Source organism: Cetorhinus maximus, chromosome 28 (genome assembly GCF_964194155.1).
Source record: "Cetorhinus maximus chromosome 28, sCetMax3.hap1.1, whole genome shotgun sequence".
Lineage (NCBI taxonomy): Eukaryota > Metazoa > Chordata > Chondrichthyes > Lamniformes > Cetorhinidae > Cetorhinus > Cetorhinus maximus.
Window position 1 is genome coordinate 23947915 of NC_135906.1, and position 25004 is coordinate 23972918.

Genomic DNA, 25004 nt, shown 5'->3' on the forward strand with positions numbered 1-25004 from the left:
GCAAATTAGGAGGAGAAAAGAACGAGCACTTTTTCTCTCCCTAGTTCAGGGAGCACTGTGGCCAATTGCAGCACTCCTACCACCATCTTGGTAGAAACCAGGTAACAAAAAAGATCAAGTTCAGGTGATTCACCTCCTCAGAGCTTGGAGAAAGGCCCAGGTTTGCTCTCTGCCAAAGTGCAGCCAGACTTTTCCTTGAAACAACTTCTAATGTTCAAGTGTGCAGCTTTGATCTCCTTACCTAAGAAAGGATATACTTGCCATAGAGAGAGTGCAGCGAAGGTTCACCAGACTGATTCCTGGGACAGCAGGATTGTCGTATGAGGAGAGATTGGGCCGACTAGGCCCTGTATTCACTGGAGTTTAGAAGAATGAGAAGAGATCTCATTGAAACGTATAAAATTCTGACAGGGCTAGACAGACTGGATGCAGGGATGATGTTTCCTCTGGCTGGGGGGGTGGCGGGTGGGGCATCTAGAACAGGGGGTCACAGTCTCAGGATATGGGACAGGCCATTTAGGACTGAGATGAGGAGAAATTTTTTCACTCCGAGGGTGGTGAACCTGTGGAATTCTCTAACACAGAGGGCTGTGAAGGCCAAGTCACTGAATATATTTAAGAAGGAAATAGATTTCTAGACTCTAAAGGCATCAAGGGGTATAGGGAGAGAGTGGGAGTACGACTTTGAGAAAGAGGATCAGCCATGATCATATTGAATGGCGGAGTAGGCTTGAAGGGCCGAATGACCTACTCCTGGCTCCTATTTATCTATGTTTAACTCAATATGCGAGGCCTGTGATACTGTCACCCATCCACTTTCATCTACAGGTTATCCATCCCAGGGAATAATAAATGGTTTGTAACCCCTATAAAAATAAAAAAATCTATTTGTAATTGCTAAAACATTTAACGATTATCATTGTGCAACAAATTTATGTAACTACATTTGTTAAATAAATTTGTGCTTTGTTTGTAACACTGTAATGAAAATACTTTCAGAACTATCAGAAACTTGGTAATATGTTGTTAAGGACAGCAGGGGGGTTAATTTAAACAGCACTAATTTCTCCTCTCACCACCCATCCATTGTTTTAAGGGTGGCTGAGTTGCTACAATTAGTGATGGAGCTGATCTGCAGATACTTCTTGGATGGAAACATAAAGTTTATTTACAATATGCTCAGCAGCAACAACTACACCTATAGCTTTCAACTCCAACTCTATCTCTACACTGACTTCTGAGGTAGCCTGCACTACTCTCCTATTGGTTACTACAGATCATGTGATCTTCCTTAACAAGTATTATTCTTAAAGGTGCATTACACACTAAATAAAACCATAATTACTACATACATGAACAGAAAGGTGTTTTCATTTGCTTCCTTCTTTATAAACAGAGGCAGCAATTAAGCAAAATCTCTATTTTAACCTTATCCTTGCCTTCCCCATCTCTGTAACCTCCCCCAGCCCTAACAAGGCTCTGCAATTTAAACAAAAATAAAAATGCCTGGAAAAACTCAGCAGGTCTGGCAGCATCTGCGGAGAGGAACACAGTTAACATTTTGAGTCCGTATGACTCTTCAACAGAACTAAAGGGGGTCCCCCTTGTCCTCACTTATCACCCCACCAGCCTCCGCATTCAAAGGATCATCCTCCGCCATTTCTGCCAACTCCAGCATGATGCCACCACCAAATACATCTACCCTTCACCCCCCCCAGCGTCATTCCGCAGGGATCGTTCCCTCCGGGACACCCTGGTCCACTCCTCCATCACCCCCTACACCTCAACGCCCCCCCCCATGGTACCGTCCTATGCAACCGCAGAAGGTGCAACACCTGCCCCTTTACTTCCCCTCTCCTCACCGTCCAAGGGCCCAAACACTCCTTTCAAGTGAAGCAGCATTTCACTTGCACTTCCCTCAATTTAGTCTACTGCATTCATTGCTCCCAATGCGGTTTCCTCTACATTGGAGAGACCAAACGCAGACTGGGTGACCGCTTTGCAGAACACCTTCGGTCTGTCCGCAAGCATTAGCCAGACCTCCCTGTCGCTTGCCATTTCAACACTCCACCCTGCTCTCATGCCCACATGTCCGTCCTTGGCCTGCTGCATTGTTCCAGTGAAGCTCAACGGAAACTGGAGGAACAGCACCTCATCTTCCGACTAGGCACTTTACAGCCTTCCGGACTGAATATTGAGTTCAACAATTTTAGATCATGAATTCTCTCCTTCATCCCCACCCCCTTTCCGATCCCCCCCTTTTTTCCCAATAATTTATGTAGATTTTTCTTTTCCCACCTATTTCCATTATTTTTAAATGTATTTCCATCCATTGTTTTATCTCTACCTTTAGGCTATTTCGATCCCTTCCCTTCTCCCCACCCCACCCCCACTAGGGCTATCTGTACCTTGCTTGTCCTGCTTTCTACTCTTAATTAGCACATTCCTGAGATAATATCACCATCTTCAACATCTCTTTGTCCTTTTGTCTGTGACATCTTTTGGTTATCTCTACCTATCACTGGCCCTCTATCCAGCTCTACTTGTCCCACCCTCCCACCTTAAACCATCTTATATTTCACCTTTCTTCTACTTTTACTTAGTTCTGTTGAAGAGTCATACGGACTCGAAACGTTAACTGTGCTCCTCTCCGCAGATGCTGCCAGAGCTGCTGAGTTTTTCCAGATATTTTTATTTTTGTTTTGGATTCCCAGCATCCGCAGTTTTTTGCTTTTATCTGCCATCTCTATGTTCCTCTAATTCTGGCTTTTTGGGCCATTCCAGATTTTAAATCACTCCACCATTGGCGACTCTGCCTTTTAACTGCTAAGATCCTGAACTCTGGAATATACTTCATAAGCCTCTCTCTCCACTTCTGGTTTCTCCTCGCAAGCTACCTCTTTGACCAAGCTTTTGGTCATCCCTTACAATGTGGCATTGGTGTCAAATTGTGTTCGATAGTCGCTTCTTGGGACATTTTACTACTTTAAAAGAATTGAAATGCAAGTTGTTAATTGCAAGCATTTCAAAACGTGCAAACCGGTGTTCCAAAGAAAATAAAGAGTTGGTGACCGATGCTATACAAAAAAAACCCCCCTAAACGTTATAACCCAAATCAGTAATAAAAAATAATTTTCTGATAGTTCATGTTCACGCCCCCGTCACTGACCAATTAGACCCTAACCCTACACCCGTTCCCTTTGTAGAACTGGGGCTGATTCCAAATCCAAGGCATTGATTGGTTCCCGGCAGTTTTGTTCGGAACGTCCGGACAGCGATTGGTTACAGTGGTTGCCAGTCAACCTATTGTGACGTCACGTCTCGGTGGAACACATTGTAGCGAGTTTTGTATCAATTTCTGGTTGTTGCACCATCGCCAGGTTGTCACCCTCACCTGTGGGAAGAATCTCATTCGTAAAGACTTTTATTGCCTGATTGGACAATTCCCGGTGCTGGGGTGCCAAAGGATCGGTGCGGGGAAACCTCGATACCGGAGGAGGTGCTGGCGGAGGACACCTGACCTGTTGGATCTGGCCATGGCCCTGAGGCAAGCGGCTCTGAGCCTCCTGAGCCCCGCCAGGCGCACGGTCGCCGTCGGCTCCTTGAGGGCACAGGGGACGGCAAAAGCCTTCCGAGGTAGACGGCCTTTTAATGTCACCACACACCTATTTATAGTTGCCGCCTCGTTAAAGAGGTGAGGCCGCTTATTCTTAGATCTCGTTGCGCAACTTTTCGGGGGCGAGGGAAGGACGGTATTTCTGGGTTATATAACTCCGAAAGGCCTCGACCAAAGTGGAATGATATTTCTCTTTATCATTGCCTACCATGGTGGGAGACGGTGGTGGTGCAGTGGGAATTCACTGGACTGGTAATCCAGAGGCCACTGCTCTGGGGGCAGGAGTTCAAATTCCAACAGAGCAGCAGGAATTAATAACGGGAATATAAATCTAGTCTCAGTAATGTAAAACTATCGAGGATTTTTTTTTTTAAAAAAGGCAGGTGGACATCAATAGGTGACCAGAAAAAGCAGATGTGTCAGATACAGCTCCAGGTAGAACAAGGTTCAGTCATTTAATTTGGAACTCAGAATAGAGGAAGGTAATATGTCTTTTAATAATAAATTATGAAGTGCAGGGACAAAAGAAATGGGAAAAGCCCATACTGCCAGTCAGTAGGATCATGGCTGATCTTCCTCAACTTCACTTTTCCTTCCGATCCCTTGATTCCCTTAGTGTCTAAAAATCTATCAGTCTCCACCTTGATGACTGAGCATCCACCGCTCTCTGGGGTCGAGAACTCCATAGGTTCACAACCCTTGGAGTGAAGAAATTCCTCCTCGTTTCCAACATAAATGGCCGACCTCTTATCCTGAGACTATGCCCTCTAGTTCTGGATTCTTGAAACAGGGGAAACAGCCTCTCCATACCTACCCTGTCAAGCTCTAATTTGGTCTGCAGGCATGTGAGCTGTAAAAGTGGCAGCATACATTGATAGGTCAACTAAAAACGAGAAACCGAATCTTTGGTTCTGTATGTGGAAGCCTAGAATACAAAAGCAGGGAGGTCACACATTGAACCAGTGCAAAAATGTAGGCCTTAAATGGAGTGTTGCATACAACCTGACTACAGTTTTGGGAACCCTATTAATGATTGCACATTGTTTTTATACAATGTGGATTCACTAGGATGTTGCCAGGGATTAAGTGTTAGAGTTACATAGAGAAAGCTAAGAAGTTAGGCCTGTGTTTTAAAAAAACAAACTCATATTGAGAAAGTTACGATGTGTCCTGATGGAGGTAGGGGAGATGGTGGCATAGTCGTAATGTCACAGAGCGAGTAATCCAAAGGCCCAGGCTAATGCTCTGGGGACATGGATTCAAATCCCACCACAGCAGCTGATGGAATTTGAATTCAATTAATAAACCTGCAATTATAAAGCTAGCCTCAGTAACGGTGACCATGGAACTGTTATTGATTGTTGTAAAAACCCATCCGGTTCACTAGTGTTCTTTGGGGAAGGAAATCTGCTGACCTGGTCTGGCCTACGTGCTTTTTTTATTCGCTCATGGGATGTGAGGATTGTTGGCATGGCTTGCATTTATTGCCCATCTCTAATTGCTCTTGAGAAGGTGGTGGTGAGCTGTCTTCTTGAACCGCTGCAGTCCACATGGTGTAGGTACACCCGCAGTGCTGTTAAGGAGGGAGTTCCAGGATTTTGACACAGCGACACTGAAGGAACGGCCGATATATTTCCAAGTCAGGATGGTGATTCCAGATCTGCAGCAATGTGGTTGACCCTTAACTGCCCTCTGAAATGGCCTCGCAAGCCACTCAGTTCAGGGGCAATTATGGATGGGCAAAAAATGCTGGCCTTGCCAGTAACACCCACATCCCACAAAAGCAGAAATATAAAAAGTCTTCAAGTTTTTGAAGAGCTATTATACTGTAAAGCGAGAGAGATTTCTTTCACTGTTAAGTGAGTAAGACAACAATTGGTGGGAACAAAGTAGATTATGAAAGGGGAAGTCAAAAAAGGGGATTTAATCACAGTGGTCAGAACAAAGAATTCTCGGCCACAAACTATTGTTGAAACAGCATTCGTAAATGCTGTTATAATAGATAGTGACTTGAAGCAGAAGAATATTAGGTGGCTCATGTGAACACGGATACTAGCACAAGTCTGATGGGCTGAATGAACTATCCCTATCCATTCTGTCATTCTACTAGGCACAGGTGATATTTTTCCATGTCTCACACCAGCTATGCTTGTGGCCCCTTTGACTCGGCCAGTTTTGTGCCATTGGCTTTTTATTCACTTGGAACTAGACTGAGGCTGCCCAGACTTGTTTTGCATAGGACTAACAAACCCAGGAGACTTCTACTCCATTAGTCTTGGCTGGGTTTGAACCAAGTCCCAGAGATGAAAGGCCAATAGGAGTTAAGAGGACAGGTTTCTTACTCTGGAAAGATGTGGGGAGTCATGTTCTACAGGAGACTGTATTGGTAGAAATTCATGGCTGGAATTGGTACAGAACTGTGTGACGAGGATTGCAAAAGGGCATCCGGCTGCAAAACCACCCACCAAATCCAAAAATGATGGTTGCTGCAGAGGGTGATCAACCAACATTGCGGTGACCTCACGTACATGGGCAAAGAAGAGTGGGCATTGCAAAAAAAAAAAGCAGGTGACATCAATAGGTGACCAGAACAGGCAGATGAGTGTCAGATACAGCTCAAGGTAGAACAACGTCAAGTCATTTAATTGGGAAATCAGAATAAGGAAAGGTAATATGTCTTTTAATAATAAACTATGAAGTGCAGGGACAAGAAATGGGAAAAGCCAGTCCTTCCAGTCAACAGGATAATGGCTGATCATCTTCCTCAACGTCACTTTTCCACCCAATCCCTTGATTCCCTTAGTGTCCAAAAATCTATCAGTCTGAACCTTGAACGTACCCAATGACCGAGCATCCACAGCTCTCTGGGATAGAGAACTTCAAAAGTTCGATACCCTCTAATCCATGGCACCACCCAGTTTCCATCCAGAAAGGAAGAATTTCTAATTCCCCGACAATTTCAAAGTGACGATTAAATAGACAATGCACGTGGAAGTCGGTCAGTGAAAGGGAGTAACTCCATGCAGTGAGATTGCAGTGTCTCTAGTCATCTAAAGTGGGAGCGAGAGCAGTAACAAAGAATCGCCAGTTCTGTTTCGATTTGTCTTTTTTTTGCTGCTCAGTTAATTGGTTGGGATATAGAAAAACCTATTTTGTGAATGAGTCATCCAACTGTTTAAACTTTTATTGAAAGTTCATCTTGGGCAGTGGTGGTGGTCTTGTAGGACATGAAGATTTTAAAGTTGCACCATCCTGATTGGAACAGGTCATTCAGCTCTCAAGAATGATCTACCATTCAATTAAATTAGATCATGTTTGATCTGTGATCTTTACTATATTTGATTTGAATGTTACCAGTTCATCCTGCACCAGCACCAGTAAATTCCCAGAGCCAGAGAAATCCGATAGTATCAACATCAGGAAGATTTAAGGCTGTTGCCTTCTTAGAAGTTTCAGCTGTTTATTCAGCTTCCTCGGATAACTAAATTGGGGATAGCGCCAGTCGATGTTAATCGTAAATGATTTAATTGGAGCAAACTTGTTGGAACTTGCCCATTGTTTATGGGTGTTCTATTAATATTTAGGATGCCAATAAGTAGTATTTTACCTATTCATTGTCATTTGCTGGCAAAGCTTGTCTTTATAGTTGTACCTAACATGGGAAGCAGTTTGGGTTCCTGACCTCATTACAGCCTTGGTTCAAACATGGACAAAAGAGCTGAACTCCCGATGTGAGCGTGACTGCCCTTGACGTCAAGGCCATATTTGACCGAGTGTGACATCAAGGAGCCCCAGCAAAACTGGAGTCAATAGGAATCGGGGCTGGGGGGAAACTCTCCACTGGTTGGAGTCATACTTAGCACAAAGGAAGATGGTTATGGTTGTTGGAGGTCAGTCATCTCAGCTCCAGAACATCACTGCAGGGGTTCCTCAGGATATTGTCCTCGGCCCAACCATCTTCAGCTGCTTCATCAATGACCTTCCACCCATCATAAAGTCAGAAGTGGGGATGTTTGCTGATGATTGTGCAATGTTCACCATTCGCAACTCCTCAGATACTGAAGCAGTCCATGTCCAAATGCAGCAAGACCTGGACAATATCCAGGCTTGGGCTGACAAGTGGCAAGTAACATTCATGCCACACAAGTGCCAGGCAATGACCATCTCATTCTCTCATCCCTATTCTCTCTGTGGGTTAGAGAGAATCTAACTAATGCCCCATGACATTCAATGGCATTACCTCACTATCAACATCCTGGGGGTGGGGGTTACCATTGACCAGAAACTGAACTGGACTAGCCATATAAATATTGTGACTACAAGGACAGGTCAGAGGCTAGGAATCATGCAATGACTAACTCACCTCCTGGCTCCCCAAAGCCTGTCCACCATCTACAAGGCACAGGTCAGGAGTGTGATGGAATACTCCCCACTTGCCTGGACGAGTGCAGCTTCCACGACACTCTAGAAGCTTGACACTGTCCAGGACAAAGCAGCCCACTTGATTGGCACCACATCCACAAACATTCACTCCCTTCATCACCGAATCACAGTAGCAGCAGTGTGTACCATCTACAAGATGCACTGCAGGAATTCACCAAGGCTCCTTGGATGGCACCTTCCAAACCCATGACCACTACCATCTAGAAGGACAAGGGCAGCAGATACATGGGAACACCGTCACCTGCAAGTTCCTCTCCAGGTCACTCACCATCCTGATTTGGAAATATATCGCTGTTCCTTGACTGTTGCTGGGTCAAAATGCTGGAACTCCCTCCCTAACAGGACTGTGGGTTTACCTACACCACATGGACTGCAGTGGTTCAAGAAGGCAGCTAACCACCACCTTCTCAAGGGCATTTAGGGATCGGCAATAAGTGCCGGCCCAGTCAGCGAAGCCCACATCCCAAGAACAAAGTATGCAAGAAAGGGCATTTATATCACAATGGAATCCCAAGGCAAATTCTGCAAAACTTCTAGCTTCACCAAGATAGTCAAAGAAGAGCACTGATCTACCTAGCTATTATAAAGGTTAAGAATTCCTAACCATTCAGGGACAGACATTATTGAAACCGCTCTTTTATCCCTCTTTACAGAGAAAGATGAAAAATTTGAAGAGCAGAAAATTTCAAAACGTAAGTTGTGTGACTTAATATTTCATTGCGCTGCATTGACATTCTTTTGGGGACTTTGCAGTTTAGTTTTTTTTCTGCAATCTATTTTTCAGAACGTTGCATTTCCATTTAACTTGAGCAGCTGCTTAAATGGGTTAAGGATAATTAACATGGTGCAGATAAAAATAGCATTCAGGCAGGGAATTAACCCCTGTGTTAATGTCCAGCCCAAGTCACAAGGTTTGTTTGGATTTTTTTTTTAAGTTGACTCTCTTTCCACAGCGGCTAAGGTCCAGTTCGATTGGCGTGATCCCTTGAATCTGGAGAGCCAGCTGACTGAGGAAGAAATTCTGATCAGAGACACTTTCCGTGCATATTGCCAATCAAAGCTGATGCCAAGGATTCTCATGGCAAACCGAAATGAAGGTACGGAATTTGACCAGGCTATTGATTTATTTGTGTTAGGTTATTCCTTTGTGTCACGTGCACCCAAAGTATTCATCTTGTATATTTCAGACGCAGCACTTCACAAAGTCTAGCAACCCCACTCCCAAAGCCCCAGTAACTCAATTTTTTTCTTCTTGAGTTCTCTGTCTGAAGCCCCACGATCTCCAGGGTGAGGAGGGCTGCTCCCAAATCCACCCCACCCAGAACAGGGATCGAACCCCATGCGGATGGCACCAATCTGGTCCACACCGGCCATCTATCCAACTAGCCCCCGCCCCATCCCATCCCAGAAGTCTGAAGTTGCTGCCTCAACACAACAATTTTACATGCATGTTGTAGCATAGAGCTATGGATAGAGATAGTAGAGGCTCCAATTTTGTTTCTATCATATGGCTGACCAGGAATCTCTCCCGCTCTTGCCACCTGTTGGAAAGATTTGCACATTATGAATGCACCTCTCCTGGCCATCTAAGTCCTGGAGTGGGACGTGAACCTGGAGCTTCTGGCTCCAAGGCAGGGGTGCTAACCATTGCACCACAAGCCCTCTGTCGTATAATGAGCAACTTGAATTTATACGATGCCTTTTAATGTAGTAAAACTTGCCAAAGTGCTCCACAGGAGCTTAATCAGACAAAAAATTGACATGAAATCTGAAGAAGGAAATAATAGGATGGGTGACTTGTTCAAAGAGGTCAGTTTTAATCAACGCCTTTTTAAAGGAGGAGAGAAATGGAGAGATGATGAGGTTTAGGGAGGGAATTCTAGAGCTTAGGGCCTAGGCAGTTGAAGGCACAGCTTCAATTGGCGGAGCACAGTAAATCAGGGCATTGGACTAGTAATCTAGAGGCCTAGGCTAATGCTCTGGGGACACAGGCTCAAATCCCACCACAGCAACTGGAATTTAAATTCAATTAATAAAGCTGGAATTGAAAAGCTAGTGTGTGTGATGTCCGTAATGGTGACCATGAAACTATCATTGAGTATTTTTTAAAAACCCGTCTGGTTCACTAATGCCCTTTAGGCAGTGAAATCTGCCATCCTTACCTGGTCTGGCCTACATGTGACTCCAGACCCACAGCAATGTGGTTGACTCTTAACTGAAATGTTCAGTTCAAGGGCAATAAATGCTAGCCTTTCTGGTGATGCCCACGTCCCACAAAAGAATTAAATTTTAAAAATGATGCAGGATTTGGAGGCACACAGAGGTCTGTGTCCGTAGGAAGGTTACGGAGAGGGAGGTGCGAGACCGCAAAAGGATTTTGATGTGAGGATGAGAACTTGAAATCTAAGCTTTGCTTCACTGGGAACCAGTGTAGGTCAGTGAGCACAGGGGAATTGGTGGGACATCTGTATATATTTCTTTCTTGCTGTTTGAAATTTGTGGAATCTGGAGGTTTGGAAGGGTCAGTCCCTGATCCTGTCACCATTGCCCACTTTTGAGAAGCTGAGACCAATTGTAACACCCACTGCGATCAGCTAATTCAACATAGACTGGGATTGAATCAGATGATCTACCAGGTGATGTCCTTACTCACTAGGCTGAGCGGTATTCTGTCAGGTGAAAGATACTTATAGTTTGTCTAGTATTCTATTTATTTACATTTAGTTTGCATCCAAATGAGTTTTTCTTATTTTCTGGTCTAGTTTCTACATACGCAACGGGCCGAATGGCCTTTCTGTGCTATAACAATTTCTGTGATAATGCTTTAAATCTTTCCAGTGTTTCATCGTGAGATCATACAGGAGATGGGAGAATTGGGTGTATTGGGATCAACAATTAAAGGTAACACACTCTTCAGACATACTTTCCTTGCACAATCTTTAAAACGATATAAAGCTAATGGACCACTAAAAAAGTTATATTCATGTGGCTTCTTCCTCTTGTGTTTTGCTGCTTGTTTCTCTCTTTGTTTGAAAGCAGTTTGTCCTGTTACAATTCTGCTCCTTTCAGCAAAGGAATTGGATGTCTAAACAGTACAGATTCTATGCTTCCAGGCTACGGGTGCGCTGGAACCACGTACGTATCTTATGGACTGATTGCACGGGAAGTAGAGCGAGTGGACAGCAGCTACCGGTCGGTAATGAGCGTCCAGTCCTCGCTGGTGATGCATCCGATTGCTGCCTACGGTACGGAAGCACAGAAGCTAAAGTACCTCCCAAAACTAGGTCAGTGACCAAGTCTGTCTCCTACATCCAGCAGCTTTGCTGTAACTTGCTGCAAGGTGATCACCCGTCTTGTGTTTCCACTCTTGTGTCCTCGCAGCCAAAGGGGAACTGCTGGGCTGCTTCGGTCTAACAGAACCAAATCATGGAAGTGACCCTTCAGGTATGGAAACCAGGGCAAGATTCAACCCAAGCAGCAACACCTACACACTAAATGGATCAAAGACTTGGTATGTACACAAGGGACTCCTTAAGGGGATTATCCAGCCAGTATGTTATGCTAAACCTTTAACATGGGTTAGGTCCAGCTGCAGTACTGCGTTCATTCTAGGCACCACACTTTAGGAAGGATGTCAAGGCCTTGGAAAGTGTGCAGAGGAGACTTCCTAGAACAGTACCAGGCATCAGGGGCTTCAGTTAAGTGGGCACAATGGAGAAGCTAGTGGTGTTCTTCTTAGAGCAGAGAAACCCGAGAAATTTGATACATGTTCAAAATAAGGAAGATGGTTAACAGAGTAGATAAAGTCAAACAGGATCCACTGGCAGATTTAACAGGCAAAAGTAGCAGAAACGACAGTGAGTTGTTATGAGCTATCTGAGAGGGTGGTAGAAGCAGATTCAATAGTAACTTTTCAAAGGGAATTGTATAAATACTTGAAATGGAAAAGAATTGCAGAGAAGTAGGGGAGTGGGATTAATTGATAAGTTCTACCAAAGAACCAACACAGGCACAATGGACTTCATGACGTGCTGAATGATTTGATCGTGCTCTTGGACTGGATAAAGTTTGAACTCTTAAGATAAAAGCAAAATACTGTGGATGCTGGAAATTTGAAACAAAAACAGAAAACGCTGGGAAAAACTCAGCAAGTCTAACAGCATCTGTAGAGAGAAAAACAGTTAATGTTTCGAGTCCATGTGACTCTTCATCAGAGCTAAAAGTTTGAACTCTAATTGCCCAATAGGTATAGTAAAATATCCGGTAGGGCCAATTTTAGCAGCAACGTTCTGAAACACTTGACCAAAGTCAAACTTGTGATTTAAGAGAGAAAGTTATTAGTTATGATCTGCCGATTCTGCTCATTTACTGTGGAGTCGATTGTTAAGTGTGTTCTTGTAAATCAGATATTTTCACTGCATATCATGAAACCATTTTTTTTTTGTTAAATATTTTCTCCTGTACAATGGGTTACAGGAGGAATAAGTTCCTTCCTGTGTTCTGGCTCACTGTTTGTTAAGTCATACAGATAGAAAAGTTCCAGGCTCAATGCTGGATTTGCGAGTTAGCTGGCCTCGGGCTATGGCTTTGTCAGGTAATCTGATCACTAATCAGTAACCTCCGCTGGAAATTGTGTCTGTACATTGGGTTTATTTATTTCACATCTTCACACACAACTTGATTCCCCAAAGGGGAATAGTGGGGAAGTGCTGGAAGCCTGTTTGAACCGTGCCCACTAATCCTGGAGCGGGATTTGAACCTGGAGCTTCTGCCTCAGAGGCAGGAGCACTAGCTACTGAGCCACCTTCCTGAATGTTGGGTAAGGATAGGACTGGGCTGGCTGTGATGCTTTTGCTCTCAGATAGCCAGCAACAGAATTAAAGTGCAGTTAATGGTCCCTTGTGAGGGGAGTGGAAGGGCGGAATTCTGGGTGATGGCGCCTTCAAACAGGCAAGGAAAGGAGAAAAGAACTGAATTTAACCATTGGCGGTGAGAAAACATATTCCTGTTTGCCCATATTCAGCCTTTGAGAACCTGACTGAAAATCAGTAACTTGGAAGCTGTGTGGAGCCAATCTGGGGAGTGGTGTAATATTCCTTTCTTAACTATTTTGTGAGTTTGCTTTTACTTAAAATTAAATTCTAAGTGCAGGAAATACTCAGCAGGTCTGGCAGCATCGATGGGGAGAGAGAGAGAGAAACCGAGTTAATGTTTCTTCCTCTGAAGAGTAATATTTGACTCAAAGTTAACTCTGTCTCTCTCCACAGATGCTGTCAGACCTGCTTTTTCCAGCACTTTGTTTTTATTTCAGATTCCCAGCATCCTTTTTTAAAAATTCTTTCATGGTATGTGGGCATTGCTGACTAAGCCAGCATTTCTATTGCCCATCCTTCGTTGCCCATGAGAAGGTGGTGGGTGAGCTGCCTTCTTGAGCCGCTGCAGTTCATGCTGTGTCGGTACACCCACAGTGCTGTTAGGGAGGGAGTTCCAGGATTTTGACCCAGCGACAGTGAAGAAACGGCCGATATATTTCCAAGTCAGGATGGTGAGTGGCTTGGAGGGGAACTTCCAGGCGGTGGTGTTCCCATCCATCTGCCGCCCTTCTCATTTTAAATGGTAGAAGTCATGGGCTTGCAAGATGCTGTCTGTAGTATTTTACCACTTTTGAATTTAATTTTTAATTGTTTAACCAGATTAGATGCTCCATGTGGTGTGATATCACTTGCAGTTTTGGAGGAATGTTGCTTTCTTGGTCACGCGCTCTGCCAATAGATCAATGATCTCAATTGACACTTCAGTGCAGCACTGTCAGAGATGCAGTCTTTTGTCCTGTCTGCCTTCTGAGCTGAACAAGAAAGATCCCAATGCACTATCCTGAGAACGACAGAAGAGTTCTTCTGGCCAATATTTATCCCTCCACGAACGTCACTGAAATACCTGCTCAATTTTCCACATTGCCGTTTACGGGAGCTTGCTGTGTTCAAGTCAGCTGCTGCATTTCCTACATCACAGCAGTCACTAGATTTCAAAGTACTTCACTGGCTGTGAAGTGCTTTGAGGGGTCCTGAGGTTGTGAAAGACATTATAACAAATGAACGTTCTTAATGCATTGTTCATGTGGGAGTCTAATCCACTAACACTCGAGTACATCCAGTCTTAACAGTGATCAGGACCAGCAATGTAGGCTTTTTCCTTGCCTGCGATCTCTGGGGTCACTTATAGCCCTAAACCCCGCTCTGGCTGCGAACCATTGGTGGCACAGCCTTCCGATTGAAGCTGGACCTTTCTGGTGGGTGATTCATTTGCTCAGTGAGGTCTCCGGGAGAAGGGGAGAGATCGCCTTGTAATGTCACGACACTAATTCTTTTCTTTCTGAGTAATGCTGAACTGATCCTGCGGCTAGGATTACGAACTCGCCGGCGGCCGATGTCTTTGTGGTCTGGGCTAAGTGCGACGACGGGAAGGTGCGGGGTTTTATTCTGGAGAAGGGAATGAAGGGACTGGCGGCGCCGAAAATCGAAGGGAAATTCTCGCTGCGAGCCTCTTTGACGGGGATGATCCTGATGGAGGACGTGGAAGTGCCAGCAGAAAACCTCCTGCCCGGGGCAGTGGGCCTCTCAGTAAGTTTGTACCACAGCGCAGTCATCTTTTTAGGAAAAAAAGGACATAAAAGGAATTGAACCTGTCTGGTTGCTCACGGCCTTTAAAGAGAGGTTACAGTCCGATAGAGCCAGAAATGGCATGAGAAAAAGGGGTGATCTATTGGCCGTTGTACATCTTCTTTCAATTGTTTTCTCTTAAAACTGGGTAGATTCAGACGCTGAACGTCCTTGTTTTAAAAAAAATTAGCTTCGTTCATATTGGAATTAGCAGAATGACCCAAAAAGAACAGTGTGTACTCATTATCAGTACATTGTGTTTCAATATGGACTGCAGTTGATATAAGGGACTCATCCTGCATTGTTCCCGTTATAGCTGGCGTCACCGCCCCACCCTCTTTCTCTCGTGCGTTGCCTTCCCATTTGCTGGCTTCACTTTTGACCCACTATAAGTCAAAGTTGCCAGCTGAAAATTGACCCATTTCAAGCAGAGACCCCCCCCTCACGTCATCCTTGCATGAGTCCAAAGTCTGGATTACTCAGTCAGGACACTGTGGTGGGTGAGCTGATGCTAACTATGGAGAAAGGGACATGGTGGGTATGGTGCCATTTTCTCAAAACCTAGCAGAAAGGGTTAAAAACCCCTATAAACACTGTATCCTGCTATGGAACAGGGTTCCTTCCCTAGTAACAATGGACTCTGCTTCGAGAACAATTTCAAGTCCAGCATCCTGCTAGAAACTTGTTTGGAGGTGCTTTCTTCTGGATGAAACATTAAACCAAGGCCCCTGTCTGCTCTCTCAAGTGGACGTGTAAAGATCCTAAGGCTCTATTTCAAAGTAGTGCAGGGCATTTTCTCCCCAATGTCCTGGTCAATATTTATTCCTCCCCTAACCCCGAAATAAAGTAGTCATTGTCAAATTGCTGTTTGTGAGAGCTTGCTGTATGCAAATTGTCTGCATATTCCCTACATTACCACAGTGACCATGCTTCAGAAAGTCCTTGTTGCTGTTAAGCACTGGGATGGCCTGAGGTCATGAAAGACCCTACAGAAATACCAGCTTGCTCTTTCTTTTACCTTTTCAAATGTCACCATGGGGGCAAGAATTACGACTTGCAATTTCCCTCTTTCCAGCCCTATGGATTTCAAATGTCTCAGACTCCACTTCTGTTAGGTACCCCAGGGTTCTCAAATATGTTTTGTAAATGTCCTAATGCTCGTGTGCTCTTACTCTTTCCTCTGACCCAGGGTCCTTTTGGATGTCTGAACAATGCTCGGTACGGAATTGCTTGGGGAGCCCTGGGAGCGGCAGAGTTTTGTTTGGAAACGGCCAGGCAGTATGCTTTGGACAGGTAATGGGGGAATGTGACTATCAACAGTTGCAATAGTTTAGATTAAAATAGTTTTCTGTTAAATTCCACCACCTGTTGGCTGCAGGTGTTTGAGCAAGTTGCTGGGGGGGGACCCACCAGTCTCTGCTTTGCCTAGGAGTGGCAATGCCCACAGTCTGATAGCAAGACAAACCTTCCCTTTGGCTCCTGCCCCACTGGGCTAATTTCCATAGGCATTGGTTATCCAATGGCTAGTATTTGTGAACCTTGATGCGAATGGTCAGCAGGCTGACTACAGTGGTCGTCACAGCTGACTCCAATCCTGCCCTTAACCAGCATCCATAGCACGCAATAGCGACTGGGAGTGCCAGTCCTCCCAAGGGCCATCTGCAGTACCTGTAGTGCCAACTTTGAGGAATTTCTGCGCTTGCTGTAATTTTGAATAGAAAGTCACCAGAGGCATGAAAACGTTGAGCTGTGAGTGACAAGAAATCACCTGCAATCCATTCACCATGAAACGGGAACATGCCTTGTAGAGCTTTAAGTGGAATTGCTGAAATGAAAAACATGTTGCTGAAGTTTTTCATCTTGCACTCATCAGGACAAATGCAAGAATATCATATTTCAAATTATCACAAAGATTTGTTGTGATCGTTTGAAATTTGGCATTCTTGTATTTATCCTGATGAGTACAAGATGAAAAACTTCGGCAAAATGTCTCTCTTTTCAGAAAGATTCAAGCTCTGTATTACCAAGTGACTATTAAGTAGATTTTTTTTACTTTGGCCTGACGCAGTCAACCTTGTTTTTCTTTGGTGGGGTCTCAACTTCAAACCAACATGACACTGCCTGGGCTAAAATCACCTACTACACAGACACATCAAACCTGGACCCTTCCTGGTCGAAATGACTCAGCTATTTGGGGTTTGCTTGTAAGCCAAAGGCAGGCAAGCATTCAGTTTGCTTTACGGCTCTACTGTTGGTACTCAGCCACTGGTGGAGCCTGGAATACAACTTTAATTGACTTCCTAACGTTTTGTCTCCACTCTGCACAAAGGCTTGGCACTTCTTGTGGAAGATGGAAAAGAGTTAACACAGCCTGTTCTTGCAGCCATCTGATTGGTCTGTTATTGAGCAGCCATGCCAGGGAACAATAATCGTGCAATCTGCCTACCTTCCTGGCTGGATATGCTCTTGTTTTGGTCGGGTCTGATGCATGCAGAGATACAAGTCTCCAAACCCAACCAGAGAGTGAGAGTGAGGGAGAGCTTCCATTTTCTTAGTATGGAGTGCTTCATTCGTCGTGTTCGGGAAACATTGCATTTACCCTGTGAAAGTGGATGCAAAGCCAAAGTTAAGAAATCCCATGATATGCATCCATCAATCTCAATTGATTTGTGCGGAGACCGAGGAGTGTAGAATTTTTAAGGCTCGCTGTAATTGGGAAATAGGCTTCCCAGTAGGAAAGTAAGTGATTTTATTTGCCTTGAGTGGATGTTCTCTCTTCCACCCTTCATTCAGGAGAACATCAGCTGAGGTGGATTTCTCCCTTGCGTTATTCTCAAAAGTACCTTTCTTTACCATGTCTTGACTCAAATCTTGTTGCAGGATTCAGTTTGGGGTCCCCATCGCTAGAAACCAACTCATCCAGAAGAAAATGGCAGACATGATGACGGAGATCACATTGGGTCTTCATGCCTGCATCCAGCTGGGGCGATTAAAGGAGGAAGATAAGTGCGTATCAATTAAAACTCCTAACTCTGTGTCAAGAGAGATGTGTGGTGCAGTGGGTGGCATTCCTACCTCTGGGTCAGAAGCTCTGGGTTCAAGTCCCACTTCAGAACTTGATGTCCATGTTCATAATGTGGCCAAACAGGTTGATTATGTAAATCCTTCCAATATGCCTGATGGCAGGTGGTAAGAGCGGGAGTGTTTCCTGGTCAGCCATACTGCAGAAGGCAACAGCAAACCACGGCAGTACTTTGCCAAGTATAATCGTGGACCAATCCAATGGAAGTCCATGGTCACCAATGCCCTCTTAGGGCATGGTGCCTGAAGTAGGAGGAGGAATTCTGTATCACAGTATGCAAGAACAGAACCCAATCCAGTAGGATGTTGGAAGTAATGGTTTTCCCTTTTTTTTTGAAAAAAAATATTTGCAGGGCTGCTCCTGAAATGATCTCTATGCTGAAACGAAATTCTTGTGGCAAGGCTCTGGATATTGCCAGGCAAGCACGTGACATACTGGGCGGAAATGGGATTTGTGATGAATACCACATAATCCGGCACGTCATGAATCTGGAATCTGTAAACACTTATGAAGGTGAGAAACTTTACCACGATCCAGACAGATTTCTAAGCTTCCCCCAGCTGTTGTATCAGATGATTAAAAGATTTGATAGTGTGGACCAAGAGAAATATTTCCTCTGGTGGGAGAGACCACAACAAGGTTGGGGGGGGATGTAACTTTAAAATTAGGGCTAGACCATTCCAGAGTAATGTAAGGAAGCACTTCCTCAGACGCAGGGTAGTGGAAATCTGGAACTCTGTCCCCCAAAAATCTCTTGAGGCTGGGGTCGATAGAAAATTTCAAAACTGAGAGTAATAAAATTTTTGTTAGATTAGGGTTGAATGAGTTAAGGTACGGTGCAGCCATGATTCAATTGAATGGTGGAACAGGCTCAAGGGGCTGAATAACCTTCTGTTCCTCTTCCTTCTATGTTGTTCTCTACCCAGTTTGTTGCGGTTTTCAGCCAGGATGATTCTCGAGCTAGGAGGTTTTATGCAGCCTGACTCTCACTCCACTAGCTCCAGGTTGAAATGGCTCATTGGCATCCTTCTCTCCCAATGAACGACTTTTAACTTGGCGCAGCGTGACATCCTGTGCCAACTTTGAGGAATTTCTGCACTTGCTGTAATTTTGAATAAAAAGGCACCTGAGGCGTGAAAATTTGAGCTGTGAGTGACAAGAAATCACCTACAAGCCATTCACCACTAAATGGGAACATGCCTTGTGGGGCTGAGCTTAAGTAGAATTGCTGAAAAGAGAGATATGTTGCTGAAGCTTTTTGTGAAAGGGTGAATCTGGAATTATTACATTCAACTGTGAGAGATGGGGACAAGGTTCAAATATACATTTGGAAGCAATAACCAAGAGTTGCTCTTCACATATTTTGATCAATCTTTGTGAAATGTAATTCCAGATAGGATAATAGAAACAAAAACTCTGAACCATGTTGCAGCGATGGTGAGAGAGGAAATGCAGGGCCTTTCGGGATGGATTAAGATGGGCTGAATGGCCCCCCTCCTTCTGTAATTATCGTATAATTGCAGTGATAGCAATAGTAATTTCAACCCATAATGGTGAATGCAAGAAATAAGTGAGGCTGTTGGGCTGCACAGCAATTTGCTATCGGGGGGAAAAAAAACCACAATGCATATCTATAACACATCATATGGCATGCAGTCACACCTGTAGCTGTAGATTTCTATCACCAGACACATGAATGCTATGCCCATACCTCCAATAAGGCCATTTCACAGTTTGTTGCGATCATTTGAAATTTGGCATTCTTGTATTTGTCCCGATGAGTGCAAAATGAAAAGCTTCAGCGACATGTCTCTCTTTTCAGCAATAAGTTCTATACTACCAAGTCACTGTTAAGTAGAATTATTTAGCTTGAACCAACACAGCCAACTTTGCTTTTCTTTGATAGGGTCTCGGCGTCAGACCAACAGAAGCAAAGGTTTAAGATTTAAAGCTTCACCTTTGTCACAAAGGAGTTTTTATTCTGCCCCGTTCCCATTACAGTGCCGTAGGCCAGAGAAATCTTGAGATGGCTTCTCTGCCTATTTAAACCATGCAAAATGGGAGGCATGTCCTAGCACCTGTCTTCACTTTGGGTCATTTGACCCAATGCACAGCAGCAGACAGGGTACTGGCTCAGAAATGGTGGAGCAGCGTATCAAAAAAGCTCAACAATAGCTGGCCCAGACACTTGCCTCCTCTGTATCCCTTTCCTCCCTTTCCCCTTGTGAGTGGATCTCCTATGGTGTCGTCTAGACACACAGGTGAATTTCCTTTGGGTGACTGTATGGTAATACTTGTAGGTACGGGCATAGCATTCATGGTGATAGAAATCTACAGTTACAGGTGTGACTGCATGCCATATGATGTGTTATAGATATGCATTGTGTATTTTTTTCCCCGACAGAAAATTGCTGTGCAGCCCAACAGCCTCACTTATTTCTTGCATTCACCATTATGGGTTGAGATTATTATTGCTTTCACTGCAATTATATGATAATTACATAAGGAGGAGGGCCATTCAGCCCATCTTAATCCATCCCGAAAGGCCCTGCATTTCCTCTCTCGCCATCACTGCAACATGGTTCAGAGCTTTTGGTTACATTATTCCGTCTGGAATTAGATTTTCACATGTTGATCAAGCTTTGTGAAGAGCAACTCTTGGTTTCTGCTTCTGAGTTTATATTTGAACTTATTGAAGGTAATAATTCCAGATTCGCCCTTTCCTGGAATACCTTATCCCTCTTCATCTCTTAGGCATCGCCTTTCTGAACAGAAAGGCCAGAGAAGAAAAAGGAAATAGAACAAGCATTTATAACATGCCTTTCATTGCTGTAATGTTGGGAAACATTGCATCTAGTCTTTACTTCCATCTCAAGCCCCCGACAACAGGGATTAATCTCCTGGTTTTGCTCTAACATTACCAAGTCTCCCTTATTTCTTGGTGACCAAAATAAAATTCATTTTGAAACTAAAGTGACCGTGAAAGGCAAAATGGGGAAAGAGTTATGGTTGTTAAGTTTGTGGGAGTAGTGCCACTGAGCAACATGATACCCATTGGTGGCCCCATAAGTCACACATCCGTTGTTCCCCATTTACCAACTGGATGAGTTTTCTACAGCTTTAACTTCTTTAACTTCGAGCGGCCTAGCACTACTCCCTATGGCAGACACTCACATTTAAAAAATTTAATGTGTACACGGATGGCAAGTTAAATGACTGTTGAGGAGAGCATCCTTTAATAAAGGATGGAAGGGACTGTTGAATGTTTTTGAAATGTCTGCAATCTACTTAAAACTAATGTTTGCTGCTTTATTATTTCCTTCCTCAGGTACCCATGATATCCATGCATTGATCCTTGGCAAAGCTATCACAGGCCTGCAATCTTTCACCGTACAGAAATAGTCCCAGTTGCCTTCTGAAAATCAGCACTTTGTCAATTTATAGTTAGTTTGCTTTAAACCAAATTCCACATCAGTCCATGGCTCAACCAGCGTTTTGAATAACTTGGCCTCTTGAGTACTGAGGTTCCTCAGCTTTCAAAACTCCTTGTTTTCCTAATTATAGAATCATACAGCAGAGGGAGGCTGTTCGGCCCATCGTGCCTGTGCCCGATTTTTGAAAGAGCTATTCAACTAATCCCGCTCCCTGCTCTTTCGTCATAGCCCTGTTAATTTTTTTCCCTTTTTCAAACGTTTATCCAAGTATCTTTTGAAAGTTACTACAGAACCTGCTTCCACCACCCTTTCGGGCAGTGCATTCCAGATCATAACTCTCCTCATTTTTAAAAACAAATCTCATCTCAACTTTTTTGCCAATTTAAGTTGCATTTTAACAGTGAATTTATGGCAACTTCTATTAATGGTGCAGCACGGATACAAGGGGTTGGGGGATAATAGTCATAGTAGGATACTATGCAGAAGGCAGCCATTAGGTCCATCATTTGTCTTAGATCTTTGCTAGAGCAATTAAGAACTAATCTCACTGCCACGTCCTCTTCCCATTGCTTTATATCCTCATCGGCTTCAAGTGTTTAGTTTGAAACAAATTTGTTCTATTTTTGCTTCTGAACTGACAATTCCAATGATGAGAGGTGAGAGAACAAAATTTAAATGGGCAATTCTTTAAAAAAAATTCCTATTTTCCATTCAAGAGTTTTTCAAAATCTTTTCCTTGCCTTATCCTTTACTTCAGTCTGGACCCTTTTTTTATTGAAACTCAATAACTTGAATTAATGCATTTTAAGCTTTACTTGTGCAGAATGTTATGTATTTATGTGTAACATCTCCCAGAGTATCTGAACTTAGCTGGTCTGAGGAAGGTTTCACATTATATCAGCCAGGAGCTAAAATATTCTCATTCGTGCCTCTTCATCTGTGCCTTAAAGCTACACAAAGGTATGCCCTCAACCACAAGCTATTTGCTGTTTACCATAGCACTCCTAACAATGCAAACATTTATAAAATGATAAGTACTTTTTGCAACTTCCTGGTTTCCACAAAGAATTGAGACCAATATGATTCCGGCCCTTTCCTCTGCCCCAGGCAACCCTGTTATCCCATGTAACAAACCTGGTTTGCCATTGGCTATTGTTCTCTGCTTTTAGAGTCCGTAAGTAAAGCTGGCGGTTTTGAGTTGGGGGGCGGGGGGAGTGGCGCAGGGAACATCACAATAACACTACCCACTCCCTGCCCCCCAAACAAAACCCTATTAAAAGTTACAGAATCCGATCTTGTAAATCAGGATCAGCTTTTCTGATGAATAAACCAGTCTGGTCTTCAGTGCTCCACAGTGCTGTTGTTGAGCCAGACAGGTTCAGTATTAGAACATGAAGGTGTAGGTTTGCGACTGGAATTCTTGGCACTGAGTTGAGTTGGTTAAACTCCAGTGAGCTTCCGGAGAGGTACTTGAATCTTGACTCTATGGAATTTGGTAAGTGGGGTGTCTCTCTCTACAAAGATAAGAGGGTACACATTCCAAACAGAAACTACCTGTGGGAATTTCACAGTGGCTTTCCTTGGAGACTCTTTTAACATCATAATAGATTTCTGGCTGTGTCAGACCGAAAGAAAAGCAAGTTTTCTGGATGTGAAATAAAACTGAATGACTGCCCTACTAACAAGACCTGCATCTTGGAGAGTTGACACTTTGGGTTCAATGTTTGGATTTTGTTTTATACAACCAAAAAAAAAGCCCCCATCCCCCCTGCTATGTGGCTGACCCTAACCAAGAAATTTTGTGGGCCACAACTTGCTGTAAGGTTCCTCTGCAGTCAACTGCCCGACACTCTGTATAAGCCCTGGGGAGATTCTCTCAGATGTGCAGAAGCTATATAGTTTGTCTCCAAACTTCTGTCCTTGTGGAGTTAAGGTGCTTCTCTCATTTGGCATTCCCTCCCCCACCTCCCACTAAAAATGAAAGCTGACTATACATATGGTGTAGGATGGCAAATGGTGCTGTGCCAGTTTCCTTTATAAGAAGCTTGTCAACACTGACTTACAAAAATGTTATTTGTAAAGTTAGCATTATTAGTAAAATAAGAACCTAACAAATAATATGCTGTTTGCGTGTGTTTCTAAAGTAAATGTCCTTTTATAAATGTTGTAATGCATGGTGCATTTCAGCGTGAGTTTAACATGCTATCACATGCTGCTATAAGACCTGTGGATTAGCATGTTTGGATTTTGTTACTTCAGTTTGAGTTTTATTTTGTTTTCCCCCCAGCCCCTCCCAAAAAAACGAGAAACACTACTTCTTGATAATTTGTGGAGGTTTGCAGAAGTGATTAATGAGGGTTCTCTATGTAGACATGGTGTGTTCACTGTGTTATTGGTGTTATGTTTGTGTTTTGTTTCCGTGGCCCCAGCCATTTCCGCCCCGAAAATAACCTCTTATAGTTACTTCTCCTTCAATTCATAAACGAGTATAACTTGCAGTTGGGTATCTCGCCTGCTGGCAGCAGGCAGCACAGATCAGAAATTCATGTGGACATTTGAACTGTTTGACTTCCGTGGGCTGGGGGTGATTGTTGTAATGAATGGGAGGAAAAAGGTGTGAGCTGATGAACATAGAAGAGAAAGAACCCTGGTGTTCAAACCTGGCGAGTATTTTCCTCTATAATTCTGACTACCAATGTGAACTCCATGGGGTTCAGCTGGCCTCCCATGCACAACGTGACACTGTGAAGGTCAACGAAAGACTATTGTTCAAAGGTGCTGCTGGTTATTATGCAGCATATGAAATAAACAGGATATTCTAACTCATTGCAGGCTAATTCTGCTTTTATTTTCTAAATATTACACACTGTATCTCACTGCTTCTGCAAAAAATCTATTTGTTTTAACCTGTACACGTCAGTCCAATTGTGTGGTACTTTTCCCACTTTTGAAGGATGAGGAAAGTTATACGAGGGATGCTGCAAGTTCTTCATAGCTTATGGCCATAATTAGAGTGAAGTTAAGAATAAGGCTGCAACTTTCAGTATGAGTCTCTGTCTGCTTCTAAAAATAGTGGATGCATTGGTGGTCATCTTCCAAAATTCTACAGATTTTTGGAACAGTTCCCGTAGATTGGAAAGTTGCAAATGTAACCCCAATTTTTAAGAAACTATAGACAGACCTGTTAGCCTGACATCAGTAGTAGGAAAAATGCTAGAATCTATTATAAAGGATGTGATAACTGGGCACTTAGAAAATAATGGTAGGATTGGGCAGCATCAATGTGATTTTATTAAAGGGAAATAAATCATGTTTGGCAAACCTGTTGGGAGTATTTTTTGAGGATGTAACTAGCAGAATAGATAAGGGGAACGTGGGAATATTTGGATTTTCAGAAGACTTTTTCAATAAGGTCCCACACAAGAAGTTAGTAAGCAAAATTAGAGCACATAGGATTGGGGGTAATATATTGGCATGGATTAAGGATTGGTTAATGGACAGAAAACTGAGTAGGAATATATAGGTCATTCTAAGGATGGTAGGCTGTTACTAGTGGGGTACCACAAGCATCAGTGCTTGGGCCCCAGCTATTCACAATTTCTATATCAATGATCTGGATATGGCGAACAAATATATTTCCAAATTTGCTGATGACGTGGGAATATGAGTTGAGAATGCAAAGGGACTTCAAGGAAACTTAGGTTAACTGGGCAAGAACACGGCAGATGGAATATAATGAGGAAAAAATGTGAAGTTATCCAATTTGGTAG

At 43.5% G+C, this 25004-nt stretch overlaps 2 protein-coding genes across 2 annotated transcripts in view; both read left to right on the forward strand.

Annotated features, from left to right (window-relative positions):
• LOC144668772 (uncharacterized) overlaps nucleotides 1-25004 on the forward strand; it is a 219612-nt gene that overhangs the window by 70917 nt on the left and 123691 nt on the right. The gene's annotated exons all lie outside the window — the stretch shown is intronic.
• On the forward strand, nucleotides 3303-23352 carry gcdhb (glutaryl-CoA dehydrogenase b). The gene is made up of 11 exons (XM_078531429.1): nucleotides 3303-3636; nucleotides 8713-8751; nucleotides 9013-9156; nucleotides 10898-10960; nucleotides 11173-11343; nucleotides 11441-11570; nucleotides 14463-14679; nucleotides 15908-16011; nucleotides 17599-17724; nucleotides 18153-18313; nucleotides 21129-23352. Exons 1-11 carry the CDS (start codon nucleotides 3537-3539, stop codon nucleotides 21200-21202), a joined length of 1329 nt encoding a protein of 442 aa, XP_078387555.1. The 5' UTR covers nucleotides 3303-3536; the 3' UTR covers nucleotides 21203-23352.